The sequence below is a fragment of the Coffea arabica genome, chromosome 5c, assembly GCF_036785885.1.
Source record: "Coffea arabica cultivar ET-39 chromosome 5c, Coffea Arabica ET-39 HiFi, whole genome shotgun sequence".
In the NCBI taxonomy this organism is placed as follows: domain Eukaryota; kingdom Viridiplantae; phylum Streptophyta; class Magnoliopsida; order Gentianales; family Rubiaceae; genus Coffea; species Coffea arabica.
Window position 1 is genome coordinate 48387833 of NC_092319.1, and position 12643 is coordinate 48400475.

The 12643-nt window shown below is 36.5% G+C and overlaps 2 protein-coding genes and 1 non-coding gene across 7 annotated transcripts; 1 reads left to right on the forward strand and 2 right to left on the reverse strand.

The window, feature by feature from the left end:
• TRNAF-GAA (transfer RNA phenylalanine (anticodon GAA)) lies at positions 1 to 73 on the forward strand. The gene has a single exon. It is a non-coding gene; the product is annotated as a tRNA-Phe (tRNA).
• Positions 74 to 381: 308 nt separating this feature from the next.
• Positions 382 to 5404, reverse strand: LOC140004133 (serine/threonine-protein kinase D6PKL2-like). 4 transcript variants are annotated; one of them, XM_072051504.1, is made up of 3 exons: positions 5009 to 5404; positions 3040 to 4069; positions 382 to 1490 (listed from the first exon to the last, which is right to left on the reverse strand). In XM_072051504.1, exons 2-3 carry the CDS (start codon positions 3987 to 3989, stop codon positions 617 to 619), a joined length of 1824 nt encoding a protein of 607 aa, XP_071907605.1. In that variant the 5' UTR covers positions 3990 to 4069; positions 5009 to 5404; the 3' UTR covers positions 382 to 616. The 4 variants fall into 4 exon arrangements, with proteins under 4 accessions (XP_071907605.1, XP_071907603.1, XP_027127224.2 ...); XM_072051502.1 differs by having other exon boundaries at positions 3040 to 4113; XM_027271423.2 differs by lacking the exon at positions 5009 to 5404 and adding an exon at positions 4693 to 4812 and having other exon boundaries at positions 3040 to 4113.
• Positions 5405 to 6672: 1268 nt separating this feature from the next.
• On the reverse strand, positions 6673 to 10240 carry LOC113743473 (uncharacterized). Of its 2 annotated transcripts, none has more exons than XM_027271490.2 (9): positions 9892 to 10240; positions 9593 to 9778; positions 8865 to 8994; positions 8597 to 8677; positions 8263 to 8462; positions 7921 to 8016; positions 7696 to 7789; positions 7478 to 7594; positions 6673 to 7079 (listed from the first exon to the last, which is right to left on the reverse strand). In XM_027271490.2, exons 1-9 carry the CDS (start codon positions 10069 to 10071, stop codon positions 6976 to 6978), a joined length of 1188 nt encoding a protein of 395 aa, XP_027127291.2. In that variant the 5' UTR covers positions 10072 to 10240; the 3' UTR covers positions 6673 to 6975. The 2 variants fall into 2 exon arrangements, with proteins under 2 accessions (XP_027127291.2, XP_027127292.2); XM_027271491.2 differs by having other exon boundaries at positions 6855 to 7079; positions 9593 to 9774; positions 9892 to 10028.
• Between the last annotated feature and the right edge of the window lie 2403 nt (positions 10241 to 12643).

The following is a 12643-nucleotide window of genomic DNA, read 5'->3' on the forward strand; positions in this document are numbered from 1 at the left end:
GCGGGGATAGCTCAGTTGGGAGAGCGTCAGACTGAAGATCTGAAGGTCGCGTGTTCGATCCACGCTCACCGCATTTTACCTTTTTTCCCCCTGGCCTTGCAAAAGGACACATTTATTCGAATTCTATAATAGGAACTTCTGCCTTCAGCCAAGGTTACCACCCTTCGGCCTACATCCAGCCTGGTAAAAATTGGGCGAGTAAGAGTGCATGCTTCAGTAACTCGAAATTGCAGTTAAATGACTCTTGATTGGGATCGCATCATAGCCCACAAGCATTTTTACAAACAAGGGCAGAAGCATCCCCGAGAAGTTCCCGGGTAGGAGTGCCTGAAAATGGAGATGATGTTCGTTTGTGTTGTTGCTCCATGAAGGCTCACATCATTAAAAAGAGATTTTTAAGTGTCAAAATTCACATTATGGACTGATAAGCGTTAAAACACTTTTCAGTATTTGCAATACAACACATGGAACTGTTCTTTAACAACATCAAGCAATAATATGATCAACAACTTCTCCAACATAAGAGAACCCCGACTTCCAACAGCTTTGCTACGTCCAGGTAGGTGCTACGTATTTCCCTTGGCGGAAACAAATAGCCAACCAGCTTTGAAAGCCATTAAAAGAAATCAAATTCAAGGTAATTATCAGAATTTTGCTGAAAGGGCATAGCTCCAGGAGCAGGCTTTTCACCAGTTGATGCTGTTGGGACGGGAATCTTCTCAATCTCGAATGGCCTTGGGATCTCTGGAGGGCTTGCACAGCGAATCAGAGCCCAATTTACACCTTCAAAGAAGGGGTGTTGCTTAATTTCAGTTGCCCCACGTTTGTATGCCAACCTATGTTGTGGCTCTTTTACTAGCAACCCTCTTATAAGATCTCTAGACGAAAAACTGACGACAGGAGACTCTGGAAATCGAAGGGGCTGCCCGACAACATTGAATAAGGTCGCTCGATTGCCGGATCCCTTGAAGGGAGTCTTACCAAACAATAACTCGTAAAGGAAAATTCCAAAGGTCCACCAGTCCACAGCACTGCCGTGCCCTTCTCCTTTGATGATTTCAGGTGCTAGATACTCGTGGGTTCCAACAAATGACATTGATCGTGCTCCGGTTGGCTCTGCAATGAGCTCTGGCAGTGGGCTGACTTGGTTACCAATTTCGTTTTTGGGCTTCCTTTCTTTCTTCGATTTACTTGAAAAGATTCTAGGAGTAAAACATGTTGTGGGAACCACGCATGATGGTTGGATACAAGATGGTTCAATGCATGCAGGTTGGACACAATAAACAGGATTCTTCCGGAGAGGCTCAGTTTCGAGGGATGATGATTTGACAAGTGTCGGGCTGACGGCACAGCGAAGCGAGAGGTCAAAGTCGGATAGCATTATGTGTCCATCTTCCCTTACAAGAACATTTTCTGGCTTGAGATCACGGTAAACAATGCCAAGCATATGAAGATACTCCAAAGCAAGGAGCACTTCTGCAACGTAAAACCTGCATGGCAGAACAAGACTAAGATTAATGCAAATGCAATGGGGAACCAAAAACAATAATAGTATGCCATTCTGTTAGGTCTTAATCAACCCAAGTAACAGCTAATAATGCGTAACCAAGTTCAGCATCGAAGATTTACATGTTCTACATTCAGATCAACCAAACGAGATTATCCATTGCACGTTCCATATTTAGAAACTAAAAACATAAATGTAAAGAATTTCAGGATAACTACAAGCATCAAAATTAGCAGCAGAATTCAAAAAAGTCAAGTAAATGGGATATCTAACATGGAAAAAAGATGAACAATAAGCAGATACCTAGGATCAACTTGGACTGTGTAATAATCTGTTATCTAGGCAAGACAGGAGACAAATTGTCATGACAAGAGTTCCTAGCTAAAAAAATGCTAAACCAAAACTTTCCTCTTTTTCCTCCAAATTACAAGATTGGCCTTAACCGTTGCCTACTCAAACTATTATCTGTCATCATCCACTTAAAGAAGGTATATATGGGATATAATCTGAGCATACAAAAAGATCTAGCCAAACCATAATGAAAAGGAAATATAGACTTGTGAACAGGTTTTATAAAGGTTTTCATACTGTATCTCAATCGCCTCGCATGCTTTTAATCTATTCAACATTTAAAAAAAAAAATCATTCCGCTTTTTCCCCACACAACAAAAGCTTCTCCATATTTCACGAAAAACCTAACCCCCGTCTACAGCCAAAATGGTCTCATAGATGCATAGTGAAGTTTTCAACATGACAATTTACTTGGCTAGAAATTAACTAAAACTATTGTTTTTCGACATATTGAAGAATGAAGGGAAATGCAAATTTTAAGTTCTCTGGCTTAGAAATCTAGTTATAAATTATCTTCAAACAGGTTTCTTGCAGGAAGTCATATTGTAATGAAGCTTGATTAAACCAGTCCACTTTCCAACCTCATACACACTAGGAAGGGCTTAGCAGTGCTAGTATGCTTTTTTGGGGTGCCATGCAAGCATGCTAAATGCACTGAGAAGATCCTTCACAAGTCAAATAACAATTGGACTCATAGTTAGGAATTGCCAGTTAATCACACTGTCATTATTTGTCATATCAGGTCTTACATAGGAGCTAAGGCGCAGCAAAAAGTAACTAGAAGAAACCACTCATGCTCAGGAACAACATTGCATAGAAAGTGATGAGGTGATGTGGCATTGGTCACCATCAAAAGAAATTTCAAGCTCTCTAAAAATCGCTCTTTCAAGCCTTGTATGACCTTTGCAGGAACTTAACATCCACAACCCAATGAAGAAAGGAAAAAAAGTATTCAACAATTCCATCAAAAGATATTTTCTGATTTTCTTCACCAGCAAACGTAGTAGAAAGTAATTAGCAAATTAAAACCACACAAAAACTGGTAAATATCAAATGAATGCAAGCAAAAGACTTCCAAATACACTGTCAACCAAAGAAAAACAAGCACATCTAGTTGAAAGGACATATAATTGTATATATGCCAACCAACTAAACGCTATGAGGAGGGTCAAGTTGCATACTTCACAGCTTGTTCTGGGAAATGCTTGCCTGGTTGCCTCTGCCGAAGTGTGTGCAAGTCACCACCTGGACAGAACTCCATCACCAAACATGAAAACTTTTCAGTCTCAAAATGGGTATACAGTGTCGGAAGGAAAGGATGGTCCAAACACTGCAATATTTCTCTTTCTGTCTGAGCGCGAAGCAATTTCTTACGGCTGGCTAGTGATGCTTTATCCATAACCTTCATGGCAAAATAACACTTTGTACCGCACAACTCCGAGAGATAAACACTTCCAATATCACCACAACCCAACTTCTTTAGCAATCTGAAATGCCTCAAATCTAAGACCCCTTCCTTTGATCGGACAGCTTGGATGGCTTCCCATCTCGAGTCATTTGCTTTATGAGGCTTATTAATGCTACTGCTCAAGCTGCTACAAGTACTTTCATCACTTACATTACTACTAGTGCTACCCCTACAAATGCTGCTCTTGCCACTCTCAACAAAATCAGCTCGATCACTAATTTTGGCACTTCCACTTGTTTTTGCAAGACTACTGGCTCCATCACTCACTTTAGCAGAACTCACTCCATCCTTGACTGTTCCATGTTCAGATGTTTTCTTTTCGTGATCAGCTATCTTCTCAACCGAGCCCTTTGTTTCAGTAGCTGGAGGACTCAAGCTTGCTTGTGTTTGCTTAGTGTTTCCCAAACGCAAGCTCGTATCTAGTTTACCAGCTAAACTATCTAGTAACCCATTCTGGCCAGCATTATGCAACTTCTTGTTCGCTGTTGTTTCTATATTAAGCTGCTTGGGTGGAACTTCTTGAGCAACTGAAGCAGTACCTGATTTGCTTGTCTTTGAGGCTAGCAAAGGTGAAGGCTTTCGGGAAATTCCTTCTAATGTTTCAATTCCAAATGCTTTGTTCTGCTTATCCAAGGAACCCTTAGTACCAGATCTCGAGGCCATTGAAAGGAGTACAGACTTCTTAAATTGATCGAACTAAACAGACCCATCACTTGGCCCCCAGGTTCAGCACATGACCCCCTCTGTTATCAAAATCAAAGCTTATCATCTCACTCTCCATCAACAGCTGCAAGATATATACCAAAATTGGAAAAAGAAAAAGTAAATATAGATCTTAACTTTTCTGAGACAAACATGAAGAACGCTAGCAATTAATTTTTTCAGAGTTGAGCTTCTCCCCTTAACCATAGCGAAAAGATTAAAATAATATTGTCAACACAAAATCAGCAAAAATTTGATAATATGGATCCTAAGGAGCTGATCTCTGAGCAATTAATTGCATTCTGCAAACGTAAACAGATAACAGGACATAAATAAATTCAACAAACAGTCCAAACTCAATCAAAACACAAAAGAAGTTGAAAAGTAGTGAGCAAACGACATGTTACCAGATACGATCAAAAGTTGCATGCCAGTTAAATTACATGCAAGTGCAGATCAATGCTGAAAAGGGATAAGAAAGAACATTTCTAACAAGAAAATATCCCAATCTAAGTACAACATGGTCATCTATCTACCTCCAAAGGCCATCCTTTTCTTGAGCTGAAAAAAGCTAAACCTTAAAAAGCAAAGTCGAATGCTTTTACTAAAACCAAATTTGAAGAAAGTGTGATTAATCTCCTACATTAAAATGGGGGTTCCTTACCAGCTCTCCTGAGTCATCAGACACCACAAAGCAAAGGATAAGAACGGAATAATGAAGCTATGCAAAGAGAAATTAAAAAAAAAAAAACAAGAAAATGGTCAAAGAAAAAAGCACACAGATCTTGAACAAAGACCCACCTCCTTGAAAGAGAACCCTACCAAGAAAAATCCAAAAACCCCACAAAGTCCCAGATGGTTAAAAAAAGGGAAAATAAAAAAAAAAAGAAAACAAAGTTGAGAACATAGAGAAGCAATCCACCAAGCAAATCACACTGGAACAGTTCAAAAGTAATGAAAAAGAAGTCCAAAAAAGATACCTGAAGTCACAAAGATCCCAACTTTAGGGTTTTTCTTGCCCTTTACTTTAACGATTAGCAATGGTGGAGAAAGAGCAATCACTGTTGAGAAAGATAAAAGAGAGAGCGACCCTTCTTCCTCCTGCCTACAATGCGTGGAGAGAGATTGAAAAAGAAATAAAAAGAAAAGAAAGCTTAGGCCTTTGAGTTGAGATTGTAGAAAGTGAGTTTGGTATTTGGTAAAACTGTGTGATGCGTATTTTTCATTCACTCTCTCTGCTGTCTGCCTGCTCTACTAATATATTGCTACTATTATATTTTTCTTTCGGTCCAAACTGCCAATGCACAAATTAGAAATGTGTGTGTGTGTGTGTGTGAGAGAGAGAGAGAGAGAGAGAGAGAGCATGGTGATGGGGGGTCAAAGACACAAAGCTAAAGTGAAGCTTTTCATGTTCAATTATTTCATTGTATTTTGTCCCAAACACTAGGCTCTGAATCAACATATGGGCCTCCACCGGCTCCAACCTGTCCCTCATGCTCGGGGCCCACTTTCGAATTTTTTCTTCATTTCCCCATTTGAGGCATGATTTACTTGGGTAATGACCTCTCATGTCCTTACTTGCCAGCATCAGTGCATATCATAATGTGGTCCCCCACTCACTCCAGCTCAAATCAGCGCATCTTCATCTTGCCTGAGTTGGGCTACTGTGTCATACAGACTACCAGCGCTGTTACTCTACTAATAAGTACTAGTAATTAAACCAACAATTTATTAAGAAAGCATGGTCTGAGTCTGGCAATAATAAGTTCATTTTTGAGACATAAAAATCCCCCTTTTTTTTTTTTTAAATTTGAACAAGGAAACAACGGCAATAATAATAGTTAAGGGCTACCTAGATTTTTTACTCGACGACGAAAAGATGCCTTTGGTACATTCATTCATTCATTCATAAAAGGGCAAACATTTGCGGTAAGACCATTGAAGCACATGTTATATATATACTTGCAACTGTAATTCTTGTTTCCCAACTACCAGTTCTTGATTCACCAAACACACGTAGTATATGGAAAAATAAATCCAACACAAGTTTAATTTTTCACGTAAACAAAATTATTACGTTTTTTTTTTTTGGTTATTGATATTTCTGTAGTTCAACTTGTTTTGCATTAACTCAGAACGTTGATTGAAAAATCGAAACTTCAGCGTACGTAAAAACTTGTCGTGTGTTGTAAAAAAAAAGGTATAGGACAGTATGTCAGCTAATGAACTGTCAAAGCAAGATAACGGTAATTAATATCGGAAATAATAATAAAAAAAACAGTGAGTAAGTAAGTTAGTATGGCACATTTGCCGATAAAAATCGGGCAGTGTGACACATGAAATGATTCTAAAGGAACTTCAAGACGCCCTTAAATCAAGGCAATAGGTAATTATCTGTTACTACATTCAACCCCATACAATTAGGGCGTGACTTTACAAAAATCAATTACAGGTTTTGCGAACAGATTCTGCAGCGCAAAACCTTTCTTGTCAGACAGAAAGCATAAAACCAAAGATGATGAGCTAGAAGCAAGTCTACTCCAATGATTTGCGCTAGGAAGAATGTCACCACCCTCCTGTTTTGGTATTCATTCATAAGACCATTGAGTAGCTAAAACACTACTGTTCTCTCATGCGCAAAAACTGAAATGATATATAATTCTTTTCTCATTCAACAGGAAGAAATATTTCATTGTGTTTGCTGAAGTACACTACAATCGTATTTCTTCCCCATATCACAGTACAACTATACTCAGATGGCAAATCAGATTCTTCTTTCTTTCTTTCTTCTTCTCTCTTTTTTTTTTGTTGCTGTTTTTGTTGGGGGGGGGGGGGGGTGCTGGGGGAGGAGGGAGGGAGAAGGGGTCTTGCAATATCTGAATAATGAGAAACATAAATCAACATCCTTTCTTATCTTCCCAGCAACAGGAGATTGGCTTTCAACAAACTATGAGAGCTCGGTAATCACCCGTTCACATTTGTCTTCCAAGATCTTCACAGCTTCAGTAAACAACACTTCAGGAGGTAGTGCTCCGGTTGACTCTACGGTAACTACCAAAAAAATTAATTAACAAATCAATAAGATTTGCATGCAGATTGTCACGTACAAATTATGTAAATTAATTCTACTCATAAAACTTACAAAAACATAAATTTCTGCATTTGAAGATTATTTAGGAACGGTTTTTACTGGTCAATCTTAATATTCGAACATTTAAGAGCACAGGGTTTTAGACAATTTACTCTAATGAAGTGCCAGGAAAAGACAAAAGCACATCTTTCTGTGCCAGAAGAAAAATCCGGGAACATTGACAAAGAATCATATTTCATAAATACTTTTGCTCTTCAGTCATTTCAAATAAAGGGTTTGAAGCTGTTACTTCAGAAGTCAGGCTTCCAGGGTTGATATTGCACTTTAGCTTTAACAGCACAACTAACAATTTACTTACAGATGAAATGATCCTTCACACGTCGCAGAGCCACAAACTTCTCCCATTCATCTCCTCTTATACATTCTCTACAAAGTGTGCAACTTCGTGGTCGCGCCACATTTGCCCTTTTGCCACCTAAGCGGCAATCATACATGAATAAAAATTTTCAATTAAATCAGCTTATTTCAGAAAGAATACTGCATGCATGTTCATCAACTTGCTTCAGGTCAACTAACCTTTTCCAATGTCTTCAATGTCAAAGACTTTAACAGGACATTTGTTCACTAGTTCTTCTGCTTTGACCCCTTTAACTTCTTGCAACAACACTACCTACAAATCAAGACCTAAGAACTATGAATACATGTTCTAGTACAAATTGACGTTTTGAGGTATGAATACAAAGGTACAACTCCTGCTAAAGAAAAGAGAAATGAATGAAATAAACAAACGTTTTGAAGTACCTCAGGGAGCATCCTATACCAAGCAGTTGCCACTGGGGACCACTTTGCATGGGTCTTACCCATGCCCTTGACAGCATGTGCTTCTAGCTCAATTTCCTGTAAAAGCCAGCATTAAGATTTCAATAAGAAGGAAGCCAAATTTCTCAGATCATGCAAAATCAATTCTCTAAGTTTTCATTGCAAAGTATAAAGCTGCTTTCGACCTTGTTCATAAACCAGAATCAATAATATCATGGTTTAAGTTAAACAGCCTGACTGAAAATGAACAGATCCAATAATGAATACCTTGCATCAACAGCAAATCAATAGCATATACAAGTACAAAACCAAAGCCTTCCTTACCTGGCCAGGTCCAAGTTTTGCAATAATAATATCCGGATACTTGGGCGCAATAGGATTATTGGAAAATTCTGGTAGAGAGTCTTGGCTTGAACTAAAAGAAGTATAAGTTTTTTGTTTTGATGCTGTATTTGAAGCTGAATTTTCTGTGGCCAGTAGAAATTCACTCCCATTTGGTAACCACTTCAGCTCATCTGATTTAACTGCAAAATAGTGACAAGGATGATAGACCCAGAAGTAGCATCTCAAAGCCATGCATTTTCCAGATAAATTGACTTGAAAAAAGAAAAGAAAAACTAAAAGATTAATCTAGAAGATTAGACTGCATGAATATTACCTGTACTCCTTGGACCACCTTTTTCACACCGAGCATGGAGTTTGAAGACAATGGTGTTCTTCTCATTTGGGATATCATTTTCTGGAAAGCACCGAAAATGACTTGCATCAGCAAAATGCCAAAGGAGTTCGATTTTTTTGGTAGGAAGGGGGGGAGGGGGAGCGGCAGGCGGTAAATGGTTTTCCTCTATCTTAATACATTTTTTTCCCCTTGCATTCAGGATGGATTACTGTACAAATGCAAACAAACAACAATGTAGATATAAGACCTGAAATATACTCAAACAGCCTTGGGTCAACCTGGAGTGGTATAAGACCCAGTCTGTGGGCAAGCACCTCATCTTGAATGACAGATGTGTTGTTAGCAATAAGCACCTTTTCAATAGCCATCGTTGGAAGCTGCAATAGAAACCAAAGACCAAGGGAAGAAATGTAAGGGCAGATTCACCTTCAAGACAACCGTGTAATGCATGCTAAATTATTTTGACCCACGAAAACGAGCAACAGCCTGTATATTTCGGTATTGATTATGATTTCATCTTAAGCAGGAAAAGATGTTGCTTTACATTTCATTTCACAAAGGCCTAAAAAGAATAGCAACTATTACAGCCAACAACTGTTAAATTATAATGAATGCTACCCATTGTTCATCTCTTCTGTATATTTTTTTTCCTCCCTTCTCTCCATCATGCCCAAAAATGTCATCTTAAGTAGCTGTTACAAACCTCAGGTAGCTATTAAAAATCAAAACTACCAGCTTCACAAAAGTTCGGCAAAGCTAACCCCTAATTTCTCAGATATGCAAACAGATTGATTATCCCAAAAGGGATTTCACTAGAAGATTCAGGCTTCAATCATCTAAACTCAAAGCACCAATTCCAGCCAACAAATGTAAGCAAGTAATAAATTGAACAACGCCTAGAGAACATATTATCCCATCTTGTCTGAATAGGAACTTCGGAAAAAAAAAAAAGGAAGAAAACTTTATAGAACTTACCTCAGCTATGAGAATTCTGCGAAAAGCGTTGGCAAGTGAAGCATCAATACCAATCAAATCAAACTCGATATCATCCTCCGTAAGTCTAACAACTTCCACTCTTAAATTCTTTCTAAAGTCATCAAGCCGGAAGCTGTTATCAACTCCCATGGCCGCATATGCACCCGAATATTGTATATTCTCTGTCTTCAAAACCCATAAAAAACCAATCAATTTTTTTTTCTTTTTAAAAAAAGATGGAGAAATCTCCTAATTAATCAGATAATCAACAATATATTACTAAATGTACAGAGTACTACATGAGTTGGGGCTTCTTTATTGCAGACAACACGGGTTCTCTGAAGCTGAAGATGGGATGGCAGATTCCCTTTGGGGACATCCGGCAAATCCCAAACTGGAATCTTTGGAGTTCGCTCTTTCTCATATTCACTCCCACTCCAGCTACTATCAACTTCTGTGTTCGATTCAGAGGACGTCATGAGAAATATTGCAAGCTCAAAAAAATGGGAGGGATTCTCTTTTCTTCAGCAGTCAATTTGGCAGATTGAGTAGAAGAAGAAGAAGCATGATTGGGAGATTTTCGTCGGATTACTGCAAAGGGTTTAGGGTTTTAGACCAAGTAGTACTGCTCGGGAACTGATTTTGTCCAACTCATGGGATTTGGATCGTTTCTGTGCAAGTGCAACTGAAACCGCTGCTAGCCAACACGACTTTCTTTTATTGGCAATCAGGAAAAATTTTCCGTCTGAACTATATGTATTTCTCAGGACCTTCTGTCTAAATTAATTTTTCTACAATAAACTCTTTTTTGTCTTGAATCGAACAATCGTTTCAAGACAATAAAAAAAAAGATGATTTTGGAAGTACAATCAAACTAGTGTAAATACCCGTGCTACGCACGGTGCTAACATTATTGAAAAAATGAAAATAAAGGGATGAATTAAAAAAGGTTAAAAAATTATACCAACACAATCAATAGTTTTTATATTTGTTTTAAATGTAATGATGTGATACATTGTATGAGAATTGTTAACCAAATAAATACAATAGTTAAAGAAGAAATAGCATCAATGGTCAGATATACAATTATATTATAATCAAATAAAAATTAAGTATCAATAGAATTGTTTTTAACACCCATAGTTAATACAGTAATTTCTATATTAATATATTTTGGTACATGTAGTAATTTGAAATACATAGCTAAACCACTAACATGCACGTGGCTAGTAGCTTGTTTTCGTATATTATTGTCGGGGTATATATTTTTTAAAAAATTAAATTTGAAAGGTTGAAAAATAAATTTTGAAGGTTAATTAATATATTTCTTTTATTCCATGTGTTGGAAATGAATTAGTTATATTAGTTACATGGAAAAAAGGTTAAAAATTCAAAAAAAAAGTACCATTTTAGTATCTAATCTATATTGTATTTATGTACCTTATCTAAACCCTCAACATATATTAAAAATTTTGAACAAAGCTCAAATAAAAATTATCTAAAGAAATACTAAAAGAACAGCAAGCATCAAATGTTACCCTTTCCTGCCTCTCGTGCAATACATATAGATGTAAAAATATATTTCATTAATTTTTTATCCGGACAGAAACTATTCATTAATGTTTATGCTCGAACTTCAAGGACATATTCGTAACTATCGTTGAAAATATATATTACATAAGAATATATGTTTGAAAATTTTGAAAATTAAATATTGTAGCCTGGGGTGCAGAAGATATAAACACCAGGCAACGATTTAATCTTTAACTAAAATGAAAAAGTTTTAATTGGTTGTAGTGTTTTAAAGGAGGGATTGATGTCTTCATAATCTGAACTGAAGCGCCTTCTCGTTTCTTGAAGTGATAGGTAATAAGGAAGAAATATGTATCTATACTCCTCGTAAAGTTGAACTATAACTATAAATAACATAATTAAATTTGGATGAAAATGCATTTAAAAAATTGCTGAATTTGTTACATATTCTTTTTCTTTTCTTCATATGCATTTTAAGATGCTAATATTTCCAATCATTGTGTTTGCAACCATGCGTCAACCGTTTTAAGTTATAAAAGCTGTCTGTTGCGTCAACCATGCATTTTCATTTTTAAATGTTTTTCTTACTATGTCATTAGTTTTTATAGTTTCCTTATTAGATGATCAAGAAACATGGGGGGAAATGTGGGGAAAATGTAAGCATGGTTATAGGATTTGTAGTATATTCAATAACTTGATACTCAAATCACCGATGAGTTAAAGTTTGCCTAAATAAACTTTATAGTGCCCTAATTCCTTGCAAAAAAAAGTGCTAAATAGTCCTAATTGGCATCGCAAGTTATGGTAACGTGCCAGTGGCATCTAGGCCTAATTTTTTTTGGGGTAAAAATCTAGTACTAATTGGTTCTGCTGTTTCTTGATCATGTTGTATGCTTCTGAATTAAAATTGTATTAAAATAGCATGTGAATAAGCATTTGTCTTTAATTAAGGAGTAAAAAGGATTTAAAGTATAAATAAATGCAAAAGTATAAAAAGGATTTAAAGTATAAATATATTTAACGATTTATGAAGTAGATTATGGGAAAGTTTTAAATTTTAAATCTAACTGATGATAAGGTTGGTTATAACCCACTACTTTTTATGTATTAAAATAAATACAATAATCTATAATCGGCAACTTGTTTCGGTCTTGGGATTTTTTTTTAGAGTTAAATATAGTAAAACCCCTTAACTTTACATTTAGCTGCACTTTACCCCATCAACTTTACATTTAGTTGCACATTTGTGATTTTTTTGAAACGTAATTGTAATTTGCAAAGCTCATTTGTAGGGGTGGTTATAGGGTTAGTTTGGTGATAAATATTTCATAATTATAAAATGTAACATTATATTAAAATAGCATACGAATGAGCATTTGTCTTTAATTAAGGAGTAAAAAGAATTTAAAGTATAAATAACAAACTATAAACTGCTTATGAAGTAGCTAGCGAAAATGTTTTAAATTTAAAATTTGATTGGTGATAGAATTGGATATAACCCACTACTTTTTATGTATT